Below are 14,375 nucleotides of genomic sequence, written 5' to 3'. Positions count from 1 at the left end.
ATGGTAGCATAAAAATTACGATAGTACTACACTGATATATAGATATATAGATATATAGATATATAGATATATAGATATATAGTCGTAAGTTGATCGTACGGAGGCTGCTATTAACACACTCCATTCTAGCACGACTGAAAGGATCTGACAGTAATTTACAACTTAGGCAAACGGAAAATAATGACGTAACCCAAAAATTCGCCCCACTCCAAAAGAGAAAAGCGCAGGTCACCAGGGGATGGGGCTAGGGCGGGGAAGACGGTCTTGTGTGTCGGTATCCTGGGACAGCATTCTGTTGGTGAGACTAGGAACCTAATCCGCGTTCGGGTTATCCTGTCCTCCGCATCCGAGGTCAATTCAAAAAACAACAGGAACTACACTGGAAATCAAGCCCAGAGCATCGTGGTTGTTCGGCCCAATGGGGCCTCCTTGCAGGGACTTATCAACCGCAGCCTCGGATATTGGGCGGCAAAGTTGCCCCCACCTCCGCGGGGCGGAGCCTCGGAAGGGGCGGGGCTTAGCCAGAAGCGGTGAGACGCTGGTTGGTTCCGGGCGTCCCAGGGCACGCACGCCTGGGTCAGCGTGAGCGGATAAAGGTTCGAAGCCCAGGCGCAGGTTCCCACCAGCCAGACTGCCGGCCTGCTGGGAGGACGCCCAGGAGCTCCGAGGACTTGCCCCCAGGACTTGCCCCGCGACGCGCGGCTCTTCACCCACCCGCCCCGGCCCGCTTCACCTGTCGCCGCCGCCGGCGCTGAGCGACACTCGCCCTCTGCCAGGCCGCCCGCAGCGCCACTCGGATGATAGGCAGACGCCTCCTCAGCCCCAGCTTCTATGCTGCGCCCTGGTGGGAACCGCAGTCCGAAGGACCCGGCCCCGCCAAGCGCCGCCGAATTGAGGAGCCCGCGGGCCCTGAAGACGGAATGGCGCCCAGCCTGCCAGGCCCGCCCGAGTCCGAGTCCCGGGCCGCCGACGCGCTCACCTCCGTGGTGGTCCTGGCTGCGGGCTGTGCCCTGCAGCTGCCTCTGGACGGCGTCGACCTGGTGCTGGAGCCCGAACCCACGTCGGTCCTGCAAGTGTCTCTGGGAGGGCACACCCTCGTGCTGGTCCCCGAGGCCCTCTTGGGCTCGGGAACCGGGGCGCACTCGCCCGTCGGCCTGGAACCCGGCGCTCTCCTGGATGCTCCCGGGGGAGGCGTCGCCATCCAGCAGGGATTCTTCTGCGCATTTGTCCCAGAGATCGCCGTCCCCGAGATCGCCGACCCAGAGATCGCCGTCCCCGAGATCGCCGACCCAGAAGAGGCCTACCACGAGGACGCGGCCCCTGGGTTCCTGACTCCTTGGATGGTCGCTGCAGCCGGTGGGACGGGGTTAGGCACCCACCCGCACGGCCCCATCAGAGAGCCAGGGCCTCGAGCCCCCACACCTAGTCTAGAGAGACGCCCGCCTGGTCCCTACTACAACCTGAACTTCCACCTTTGGGAACCCTTCCCGAGCTCACCACTCCAACCTCTACCTCCGTCCCCTAGTCCAGGTCCTCAGGTGCGCCCCCGGCGCCCTCTGGGGCCTTCTCCCAAGGCCCGGAAACGGCTGTTCCAGGAATGAACTGCTACAATCCCGCTCCACGGGGCTGAGGACCAGGAGAAGGTATTCTGATAGCGGTTGTGTGTATATTGCACAACCTACAAGAATGGATAAAGACAGATACTCTCTTGATGCAGGCTGCTTTGCAGAATTTTCTATCAATGGTAGACTAAAACATTTGGAAGAAAGATCACAAAGCAGCAAAGAAATGCTGCTTGAAACACAGGCTGATACTTGACTTTGGGTGGTGAGCAATGCTATATACAGATGATGTATTATATATAATTGTGCACTTGAAACTTATGTAATTTATTAATCAATGCCCCCAATAAATATAATATTTAAGAAATATTTTTAAAATACAATGTACATCCAGATTGCTTAAAAAACAAACAAAAGTTAAGCAAGAGCTCAAGAGCTGCCCAGAGCACTGTTTCTAATTCTTGGGTCTACAATTTAAAAGGAAAAATAACAAACTAGAGTTTGTCTATACAGAGAAAATATATTATCAGTAAAAGACCGTGAAATCGTGTTATTTAAGGAAGAGTGGAAGAGATTGAGAAAGTATAGCTTGATTGTAAGAAAATACTATGAACAACTATATGCCAACAAGCTGGACAATGAGGATGAAATGAACAAATTCCTAGAAAAATACAATCTCCCACAACTGAATCAGGAAGAAGCAGAATACCTGAATAGGCCAATAACAACTGATGAAATAGAAGCAGTAATAAAATAAAAAAAAACAAAAAAGTCCCACTAAACAAAAGCCCAAGTCCGGACAGTTTCACAGGGGAGTTTTACCAAATATTCAAAGAAGAACTAACACCTATACTCCTCAAACTATTACAAAAAATCCAAGAGGAAGAAATACTTTCAAGCTCTTTTTCTGAGGCCAGCATTATCCCAAACCAGATAAAGACACTACAAAGAAAGAGAATTACAGGCCAATATCCCTGATGAACATAGATACTAAAATCCTCAACAAAATATTAGCAAATCAGATCCAGCAATATATTAAAAAGATCATACACTATGACCAAGTGGGATTTATTCCAAGGATGCAAAGCTGAGACAATATTTGCAAATCAATAAACGTGATACATAACATAAACAAATTGAAAGACAAAAATCACATGATCGTATCAATAGACGCAGAAAAAGCACTCAACAAAATCCAACACCCATTTCTGATTTAAAAAAAAAAACCCAACCCTCAGCAAAGTGGGAATAGAGGGAGCATATCTCAATATGATAAAGACCATATATGACAAACCTACAGTGAACATCATACTAAATGGGCAAAAACTAAAATCATTTCCCCTAAGAACAGGAACAAGATAGGGATGTCCACTTTCATCCTCTTATTCAACATAGTACTGGAAGTCCTAGCCACAGCAGTCAGACAAGAAGAAGAAATAAAAGGCATCCACATTGGAAAGGATGAAGTAAAACTGTCCTTATTCACAGATGACATGATATTGTACATAGAAACCCCTAAAGACTCCACCAAGAAAGTATAACTTGAAGACTTAAGAGGAACCATAGAGATCTCAGATCTCATCAAATATTTCATGGACACCCCCCCCCCACCACCACCACCAAAAAAGGTGGAACTATGTATTGTATGTTTGCAGAGGAAAAAAATTAGAAATAATTAGTGAAATTTGCAGGGGTGGGGCAAACATTAAGCTCAATTTATAAAAAATACCTCTGGTGATTAATACTGCCCAATAATGAAACATTTTGCTGTTAGGGGGACAATGAAATAGCAGCTCTCCATTTTTAGAATTGTTCAAGGAGTCCCTAAGGATGCAGCCAAATAGCTTCCAGTGTCACCGTAGGAGCCTCCCAGTCCTAAGGGATCCCATTACTCAAGAGAAGGTTCAGCAATTAGGGAGCAATCAGGATAGAGAGAAGGGCTGCATGTGCCCCCCAAGGAAATATACGACTTTGGGGAATGAGAACTACATAAGGATGGTATAAATTGGTCCTTTAACTCACATCTCCCTTTTGGAGACCCTAGGTGAGTGCAGCTAGGAGGCCAAAACCAGGACTCAAGTTTTAGCTGCTCTGCTGGTCTTATTTGAGCTTCATTTAGGTTCTTCATAGGGAAAAACTGTTAGAATTAGAAAGCTCTTAGGTATTGATCCCCAAACTCACATTGTAGATGTGGACAAACTGAGGCCTAAGTATCCTGAAATAACTGTTGAAAGTCAGAACTAAGACTAGGAATCAGGTATTCTGATCCCATTATGTAACATTGTCTCCCTTCTACAGTTATCGATGTATTCCACTGAATTCTGAGCTGATGGCAAACCTGCCTTTGGCCTCCTCCCATTTTTATACCTGCCCCACCCACTTTGAGCTCTCCATTCTGGGGCCCAGGAAAATCTCTTCCCATATTTGTCCTTACTGACTAAAGCACAAAGTATTTGAGCAAGGTGGGTATTGGTTAGGAATGGGGTCAGCAAAGGATGGGAGATTAAGCTGGAGAAATGATTAGGACCAGATCATGGGGGGTCTTGTAGGTCAGCCTGAAGAGTTTATAGTATATCTCGAGGGCATCAAAGATCTATTGAAATATATTATTTGTGGTTTAATGGTATTTTGGAGCTGACTTATGAGAGCAAATTGTGCTCATTTCTTTCCATCTCTGTATTCAGTGATATTACATTGGTAAGTTGATATTGATCATGGTAGGAGTATTTACACCAAAGAAATTGACAAAATACAATGAATTCAGAGCCTTTTATTTCCACAAAAGCTGATTGTTAAATATTTAACAGACTATCACTGGATGGTCAGATGAGTGTTTTTGAAAGATCAGTAGCCAGTTTGGCTCATAAAGCTGGAAGGAAGAAGGCCAGTAGGAGTATTAAAAAGAATCCAAGTAAGCCCTAGCAGTTTGGCTCAGTGGACAGAGCACTGGCCTGGGGACTGAAGGGTCTCGGGTTCTATTCTGGCCAAGAGCATGTACCTTGATTGCAGGTTCCCTGGCCCTGGTCAAGGTGCATGCAGGGGGCAACCAATCGATGTGTCTCTCTCACATGGATATTCCTCTCTGTCTCTCCCTCTCCCTTCCACTCTCTAAAAATCAATGGAAAAAAATATCCTCGGGTGAGGATTAACAAACAACAACAACAACAACAAAGAATCCAAGGAAGAGTTTTTTAGGTATTAGCCAGGTATAGTGGGGATGGGACAAAGGGGACACTGGAAGAAATTAATGGGGTTTAGTGGTAACGAATTGGATGTACAGCATTAGTTGCTTTGGTTTATTGTGTGGATGGTGGTACCATTTATTGAAATGGAAACCCATGAAGAAAATAGGTTTGAAGTGAATGGTAATACTTTTTTTTTGGACATGATAAGTTTGAGCTGCCTCTGAGATAGAAAGTTGAAATATCAATCAAGCAGATGTTTATTGGTTTGAACATGAGAGAGAACTAATATCTGCTATATCCCAATATTCAATGGAATTAGAATTTACTTTGCTTAATGGTATAGGACTATAGAATTTCCTTCCATCTACATCTCCTCGCCCCATCACATAAGATCTAGAAACTCCCCTCCTAGCCCCAGGGCTTCAGTGCTCTGTAGTGAGTAATGTTTATTTTTACTAAATTTAAGGGTGGGCAGCTTTTTCCCTTCAGACAGTTCACTTTTCAGAGTCACCTCTGTCCTCTCCAACAAGGACCTCAGTTTACCTGTGTAGGTTTTAGGTTGGCCTCTGCTAAGGAACTACTCATCCAGTTCCATAATGTTTACCAGGGAGCCAAGGAGAAGAACAAATTTTAAGCAAGAAGCATCAAATAGAGCTGAATACCACAGAGAAGATAATTGAAACTCTTGAATTATCTTTGAAGCAGATCATGTTGCATCAAAAAGGTTTCCCATCAGTTGGAAGCATTTGATGTTATATCTCTGCTTGCACATCACCTCACATGGACTCAGTCATTCTTAGATCTTGATATTAGTCTTGTAATGGGCTGGGGGAAGTCTCAAAAATCAAATTTCAAGTCTTCTTCCAAATCACATTTTCCATAGGCTTTCCATTTGGCTCTGAGTCCTATTCAGATTATTTTAAATATTAGTGAGATAAAATTCCTATACAGTGGAAATTCACATACACATCTTTTTTTAAATTTAAATTTAATTTTTTATTGATTTCAGAGAGGAAGGGAGAGGGAGATAGAAACATCAATGATGAAAGAGAATCATTGATTGGCTGCCTCCTGCATGTCCCCTACTGGGGATCAAGCCTGCAACCCAGGCATATGCCTTTGACCGGAATCGAACCCAGGACCCTTCAGTCTGCAGGTTGAGGCTCTACCCACTGAGCAAAACCAGCTAAAGCCACACACATCTTAAGTGTATAATATAAATGTGCATGTGCCTAATACAGGAAGCAAAAACTGACAGAATTAAAGTGAATGTGGGGCAATTTCTATCATAGTGGCAATTGTAATACTCTTCTCATAGTATTTGATAAAATAACTAGACAAAAATGTAAAAATAAAGATCTGAACAATAATGTTAATATTTTTATCTAATTGTTATTTAATAGTCATTATAGACAATAACATCATCATTTCAAGCGCATATGGAATGTTCACCTGTATAGACCATATACTGACCCATAAAATTTCAAAAGATTGAATGAAATCTTAGATTATGTTATTTGAACAGAATGCCATTCAATTGGTAATCAACAAAAGAAGATGTCTAGAAAATACCAAATATCAGAAGTTAAACAGCACATTTCTAAATAATTCACATATTAAAGAAGAATCACAAAGGAAGTAAAAAATATTTTTAACTGATAATGAAAAGACAACATGTTAAAATCTTTGAATGTAGCTAAGGCAATGCTTAGGAGGAAATTTATAGCTTTAAGCACTTATATTTGAAAAGAAGAAAGGACTTTAAAATATTTTTTTTACCAAAATAAACTAAACAAAAAAAAAAATGAGATAGAAATGGACAAGCAGTAAAGAAAAACAATGAAACCAAAGCTAATCTTTGAAAGGTTCCATAAAATTGACAAACTCTAGTTAATTGGTAAAGAAAGAAGAGAGAAAACAAATTATTAATATCAGGAAGAAATAGGAGATATCACACATGTCTTACAGATATTAAAAGAATAATAAGGTTATATTATGACAAGTTTTGTGCCAATAAATTCAACAGCTAATGGACAAATTCCTTGAAAAATACAACATAGCAAAATAGACATGAGAGGAAATGCAGTATCTGAATAGTCCTATGTGTATTAAAGAAATTAAATTCATAAACTTTTTCACAAAATAAAAAATAATAAACTGAATTTCATCAAAATTAAAAATACTAAATATAATAAAAGACTTGTGTCCAGAATAATAAAGAATTCCTACAAATAATTTACACATATTTTTTTGTATTATCTTAAGTCCTTTATTGTTCTGAACTTCAGTTTCCTTGTAAGACTAATAATCCAATCTCCTTCATAAGGCTGTTGTGAGAATTAACTGAGTTTTGAGTTAATTATACAAAGCTCTTAGCATAGGACATGAAACATAATGACAGTTTCATAAATGTTAGCTATCATTATTATAACTATCTCAATTATTACTGTAAGAGATCTGGAAAACCCAGGAGGCATGGCCACTGACTATTGGGACCATGTCATATCTACCAGCATGCCACAGTGAGGGCTCCCTGTGCCTGGGGCACCAGTGGTGCATACCTGAGACTCCCAGAACACAGCACAGGTTGCTCTCAGGTGCCCTTAATGAAGCCTCTCCTGGGAGATAGTCAAAGTCTGTTAAATTCTCCACTGAACTAGGAAAACCTGATGTGAAGATTTCCAGAGCTCTGAGTAGCAAATGCACTCCTACTGTGTTAAATCCAGTCATTTCTAGACCGCCCTGTGTCTGGCTTATCTCTGAAGTCGGCATTTTTCTCTCCAACCCTACTAAAACTCTCATTTTCCGGGTCACCTCATCTCTTGTTTGGCCTATAAAATTGGTCTGTAAACTGGTCTCTTCTTTCTAATCTTCATGTGCCTCAGAATGACCTTTTAAGATATAGAATGAATCACTTTTTTATGCTGTAATCGCTTTATGGAAGAAATTTGGCCATAGGCAATGAGACAATGAAAATGTCCTCTATGAGAGAACCAAGATGGCAGCATAGGTAAATACCTATTCTAGCTGCGTCCCACAACCACATCAAAATTACCAACTAAAAGACAGAACAACTATCATCCAGAACCGTGGGAAAGCTGGCTGAGTGGAAGTACTACAACTAAAGGGGTAAAGAAGAAAGCACAATGAGACTGGTAAGAGGTACGGAGGTGCAGAACGGGCTGGCACCTGGTTGCGCTGCTTTTTTAATCAGGAGGGAGATACAAGCTCCCGCATGCTCTGAACTCCAGTGCCAGGCAAGACTCTTGGGGATCCAGACACATACGGGGACTGTCTGGCATCAGGGCAGGAATGCGGAGCCAGCTTTCTTCCAGATGGAGGTGCTCGCAGTGGTCATTGTTCCTGTGCTGGGACCTTTCTGGTGTAGGGCTAACTGGCAGCCATTGCTGTTTGCTCTGCCCTGGAGATTCCCTGAGATCCCCGCCCCACCCAATTTACAACTCCACCCAAGCTGTGCACAGCAGCTTTTGCATATGAATGACTTATCCTTTCTCAGCCTAAAATCTGTGAAACAAGCTGCATCTGGGTCAAGGAGCCCCAAAGCTATCAAAAGAAGGCCTAAGGCCAGCACCAGCAGCAGCCTGCCTTGCTTCACAGCTGGGCCTTGTCTGTGCACTTCCAAACCCCATACAAAGAGGAGGAATCTGCAGATCTCTCTGTAGCTCCTGCTGGGCGGCCCTAGGCAGTGGCTGACTTTGCACCTCCTTGGAGATCCAAGAGCCAGTGTACCCAGTGGTCAGTGTGAGACCATACCAGATTACAACTCTTCACATCCATAAGTGACACACTCAAGGGGCAGACTCAGTGAGCACCAAAGCCCCACTGAAGCAAGTCCTGCCCCATAAGAGTGTCTCCTGCACAGCAGCTCTTCCATTGTAGACACAGCTGGTCCTCACAGTCAATTGGCCTGGAGGTCAATTCCTTCCAGTGATACCAACAGCAATCAAGGCTCAACTATAACAAGACTGTGCACACAGCCCACAAGGGGGTGCACCAAGAGTGTCCACCTCAGGTGATTGGGGAGGCTGAGCCACTGGGCCCTATAGGACACCTAACACACAAGGCCACTCTACCAACTCAAGGAGACTTAGCAGCTATCCAAAACATAGAAACAAACATAGGGAAGCAGTCAAAATGCAGAGACAAAGAAACATGTCACAAATGAAAGAAATGGAAGAAAGCAAACTACTGGATATAGAGTTCAAAACCACAGTTATAAGGTTACTCAAGAATCTTCTAGAAACCTGCAAGGAACTTAGTGAGACCTTTAAGGATCTTAGTGAGAATGCCAAAAAAAATGGAAAAGGACCAGTCAGAAATAAGCATACACTGACTGAAATAAAAAATAATATACAGAGATTCAACAGTAAACTAGAGGATCCCAAGAATCAAGTCAAAGATTTGAAATATAAGAAAGCAAAAAAAAACCCAACTGGAAGAGCAAAAAGAAAAAAGAATCCAAAAATATGAAGATAGTGTGAGGAGCCTCTGGGACAACTTCAAGTGTACCAACATCCGAATTATGGGGGTGCCAGAAAAAGAGAGAGAGCAAGATACTGAAAACCTATTTGAAGAAATAATGACAAAAAAACTTCCCCCACCTGGTGAAAGAAATAGACTTACAAGTCCAGGAATCACTGAGAACCCCAAACAAGGGGAATTCAAAGAGGACCACACCAAGACACATCATAATTAAAATGCAAGGGCAAAAGACAAAGAAAGAATATTAAAAGCAGCAAGAGAAAAACAGTTAGTTACCTACAAGGGAGTACACATGCGACTGTCAGCTGATTTCTCAACAGAAACTATGCAGGCCAGACGGGAGTGGCAAGAAATATTCAAAGTACTGAATAGCAAGAACCTACAACCAAGGTTACTCTACCCAGAAAAACTATCATTCAGAATTGAAGGTCAGATAAAGAGCTTTACAGATAAGAAAAAGTTAAAGGAGTTCATCACTACCAAATCAGTATTATATGACATGCTGAAGGGTATTCTTTAAGAAGAGGAGGAAGAAGAAAAAGATAAAGATAAAAGATTGTAAACAACAAAGTGACAACAAATACATTCTATCAACAAGTGAATCTAAAAATCAAATGAATAAAAAATCTAATGAACAGAATAAACTGGTGAATGTAATAGAATCAGGGGCATGGAAATGGAGTGGACTGAATTCTCGGGGAGAAATGGGTGTGGGGGGTTAGGAAGAGATTGGACAAAGATCTTATACCTATGGATGTGGACAGTGAGATGGCTAGGGCCTGGGGTGGGGTGTGAACTGGGTGGAGGGGAGTTATGAAAGGGAGGAGGAACATCTGTAATAATTTGAACAATAAAGATTTTTTTAAAAGAAAGAAAGAAAATGTCCTCCCTCTAAGAATCTACCTGCTATGGATTGATGTTTGTGTCCTCCCACCCTAAATTCACATGTTGAAGCCTAAATCCCCAATATGCTGCTATTTAGAGATGGGACCCAGGAGATAATTTGGTCTACTGCACCAACTGCCTGCCTTCTGGCAAAAGTAAGTCCACTTGAAGGAATATAACCTCACCCAGAACCTCAAATTACCTATACACTTTATGTACACAGTGTCTGGAATACAATAAAAAATTAGCAGGGAAACAGGAAAATAAAAATTTACTCAAAATTAGGAGAAAAAAGAGGCACTAGAAATGGACCTATGGAAAATATAGATATTGGAGCTTTCAGATACAGACTTTAAAGTAACTGTGCTTCAATAAGACAGAGAATTTCAGCAGATACTTGGAAACTAAAAAAAAAACAACCCATAAAATTGAAAATGTAGAACTAAAAACATAATAATTAAGAGTTGATTTCTGGGTTTCACAGCAGATTAAACACAACTGCACAGAAAACTTAGTGAATTGGAAATCAGGTAAAAAAATATACAAACTGAAGCACAGTGAAGTAAAATTATGGAAAATATAAGTGTGTAAGAGACATATAGGTCATGATGAAAGGTTATAAAATAGTATTTAAATATGATCTCACACAGACAATAGTATGGTGAAGGCCTGGGTGGGGTTGGTGTAAGATGGAGGGGGTAAATGGAAAAAAAGGGGGGATAGCTGTAATACTTTCAACAATAAAAATACGTTTTTAATTAAATAAATAAAATTTTAAAATAAATATGATCTCAGTGTGTCAAGTGATACATAGGGACATAAAGCCATGTACAAAGATATTCAGAATGGTTAATTCTGAGGGGTGAGATTTGAGGTATACTTTAGTCGCTTCATATTTTTGTGTATCCCCCACCCCCAAATCTATTCAAGCATATCATAGCATTTCTCAAAATACATTTTTAGAAAATACTACTTTCTTTTGCTAATTAATGCTCAAAGAAGAAAGGGTTCAGTGGTCCAACAAGTATGGTAAATATTGTGTTAAATAGAATTAGCACAGCTGTTTTCCTTGTTTTTATTTTATTTTTTTACTTTTTAAACATTTTATTTTGAAATAATTTCAAACGTACAGAAAAGTTGCAAGAGTAATATAACAAACTCCCATATCCTCTTCACCTTGATTCCCCAATTATCATTTCATCACACTATTCTCTCTCACCCCACATATATATTATATACATACTATATATTTTTTGTGATCCATTGAGACAGCTGATGTATTAGACATGAGGCCCTTGCCTCTATTTTTATTTTATTTTTTAAAATAAATCTTTATTGTTCAGATTATTACAATTGTTTCTCTTTTTTCTCCTCATAGCTCCCTTCCACCCGGTTCCCACCCCACCCTTTGCCCTTACCCCCCCCCGCCCCCGCCCCTCATCCATAGGTTTACAATTTTTGTCCAGTCTCTTCCCGCACCCTCCACACCCCTTTCCCCCCAAGAATTGTCAGTCCACTCCCTTTCTATGCCCCTGATTCTATTATATTCACCAGTTTATTCTGTTCATCAGATTTTTTATTCACTTGATTTTTAGATTCACTTGTTGATAGAATGTATTTGTTGTTCATAATTTTTATCTTTACCTTTTTCTTCTTCTTCCTCTTCTTAAAAAATACCTTTCAGCATTTCATATAATACTGGCTTGGCGGTGATGAACTCCTTTAGCTTTTTCTTGTCTGTGAAGCTCTTTATCTGACCTTCCATTCTGAATGATAGCTTTGCTGGGTAGAGTAATCTTGGTTGTAGGTTCTTGCTATTCATCACTTTGAATATTTCTTGCCACTCCCATCTGGTCTGCATAGTTTCTGTTGAGAAATCAGCTGACAATCGTATGGGTGCTCCCTTGTAGGTAACTGTCTTTCTCTTGCTGCTTTTAATATTCTCTCTTTGTCTTTAGACCTTGGCATTTTAATTATGATGTGTCTTGGTGTGGTCCTCTTTGGATTCCTTTTGTTTGGGGTTCTCTGCACTTCCTGGACTTGTAAGTCTATTTCTTTCACCAGGTGGGGGAAGGTTTCTGTCATTATTTCTTCAAATAGGTTTTCAGTATCTTGCTCTCTCTCTTTTTCTGGCACCCCCATAATTCGGATGTTGGTACACTTGAAGTTGTCTCAGAGGCTCCTTAAACTATATTCATATTTTTGGATTCTTTTTTCTTTTTTCTTTCCAGTTGGGTGTTTTTTGCTTCTTTGTATTTCAAATCTTTGACTTGATTCTTGCGATCCTCTAGTCTGCTGTTAGTTCTCTGTATAATATTTTTTATTTCAGTCAGTGTATGCTTAATTTCTAGTTGGTCCTTTTTCATATCCTCGAGGGTCTCATTAAATTTATCAGCCTTTTCTAGAAAATTCTTGAAAAACCTTATAACCGTGGTTTTGAACTCTATATCCAGTAGTTTGCTTTCCTCCATTTCTTTCATTTGTGACCTGTTTCTTTGTCTCCGCATTTTGGCTGCTTCCCTGAGTTGATAGAGTGGCTTTGTGTGCTAGGTGTCCTATAGGGCCCAGTGGCTCAGCCTCCCCAGTTACCTGAGGTGGACACTCTTAGTGCACCCCTTTGTGGGCTGTGTGCACAGTCTTGTTGTAGTTAAGTCTTGATTGTTGTTGCTATCACTGGGAGGAATTGACCTCCAAGCCAATTGGCTGTGAGGATCAGTTGTGTCTATGATGGGAGAACTTCTGTGCTGGAGACACCCTTATGAGGCAAGACTTGCTTCAGTGGGGCTTTGGTGCTCCCTGAGTCTGCCCCCTGAATGTGTCCCTTATGGATCTGAGGAGTTGTAATCTGGATGGTCCTACTTTAACCCCTGGGTACAGTGGCTCTTGGATCTCTAAGGAGGTGCTAATTTAGCCTCTGCCTGAGGCCACCCAGCAGGAGGTACCTATAGGTCTGCAGATTCCTCTTCTTTGTTTGGGTTTTGGAGGTGCCCAGATGAGGCCCAGCTGTGAAGCAATGAAAGCTGCTGTGGGGCCTTGGGCCTTCTTTTGGATGTTCTGGGTCTCACTGACTCAGCTGCAGTTTGTTAGGTAAGTTTAGATTTCAAAGGACCAGGCAATTCATATGCAAAAGCCTCTGCGCACAGTTTGGATGGGGTGGAGTCTCAGGGCAGAGCAAACCACAATGGCTTCCAATAAGCCTTGCCCTAAGAGGCCCCCAGGTCTCAGTGTCCCTTGGTAATCACTGCAAGCACCTCTGAGAGAAAGCCACCCTCGAGTTCTGCCTGCTGCCAGATAGTCCAGTTTCTCCCCATATGAGTCTGGGTCCCCAGAGTCTCGCCCAGAACTGGAATTCAGAGCAGTTGGGAGCTTTTGTCTCCCTCCCACTTGAAAAAGACAGCCGCGTCCTCAGTTGCTAACCCTCTCCGCGTGCACGCCTCTGTACCTCTGCCTTTACTTCCCCAGCTCTTCTGAGTCTCAGTGTGCTTTCCTCTTCCCTTCTAGTTGTAGAATTTCCACTCATCCAGCCTTCCTGTGGTTCTGGATGATGTCCATTTTGTCTTTTAGTTGTAGTTTTGAAGTTGTTGTGCGAGGCAGCGATTTCAGGTGTTTACCTATGCCGCCATCTTGGTTTCTCCTGTTTTTCTTGTTTTTAATTGTTCTTTTATCTATTTGCTTATTACTATTGGACTTCTCAGAGACTTTAACATGCTATTGTGTACTGTGAAGCATGACGAGATCATCCTTCACAGTGTTTCTGGACAAGGAATATTTTCATTACAGAATGTTTCATAGAACCAGAATTTATAACCGTCCTTGGAAAATACTTGCCTAGAGAAGGTAATCCCTAAGTTCTTTAACAAATCCTATCTGTCACACCTGAGTCTATGTTCCAGATATCCTATTCATTCTACATAATCTCCATGGCTGTAGGCTTTCAACATCCTGTCTCCTCCTTCTGGAATCCCCTCACCCCTGCTCCCTGCCCTTTTCTCTAAGTATCAAATTTGTACTCATGCTTCCAACACCCAGCAGAAATATGTCCTCATCTGTGAAGCCAGGCCAAACACTCCTTCAGAGTGTTTCCAGCAGCACACTTATTATCTTACTAGAAGGAAATTAATTAGAAGGTGGCTGGCGGGATGGGACTGGGTGAGACAGGCTAGACACGCCCTGGAGCCAACCTCCAGGGATCCCTCCCTGGCCAGGTGCACCTGGGGTGGCTGCAGCTTGAAGGTCGTCT

At 42.0% G+C, this 14,375-nt stretch overlaps 1 protein-coding gene across 1 annotated transcript; it reads left to right on the top strand.

Moving 5' to 3' along the window:
• The first annotated feature begins 797 nt into the window (after nucleotides 1-797).
• LOC129150298 (proline-rich protein 23C-like) lies at nucleotides 798-1,601 on the top strand. The gene has a single exon (XM_054721276.1). It carries the CDS (start codon nucleotides 798-800, stop codon nucleotides 1,599-1,601), a length of 804 nt encoding a protein of 267 aa, XP_054577251.1.
• Nucleotides 1,602-14,375: the final 12,774 nt, after the last annotated feature.

This window comes from Eptesicus fuscus, chromosome 9 (genome assembly GCF_027574615.1).
Source record: "Eptesicus fuscus isolate TK198812 chromosome 9, DD_ASM_mEF_20220401, whole genome shotgun sequence".
NCBI classification, from domain to species: domain Eukaryota; kingdom Metazoa; phylum Chordata; class Mammalia; order Chiroptera; family Vespertilionidae; genus Eptesicus; species Eptesicus fuscus.
The sequence above is the reverse complement of the archived record's forward strand: the minus strand, read 5'-3'. Positions and strand labels throughout refer to the sequence as shown.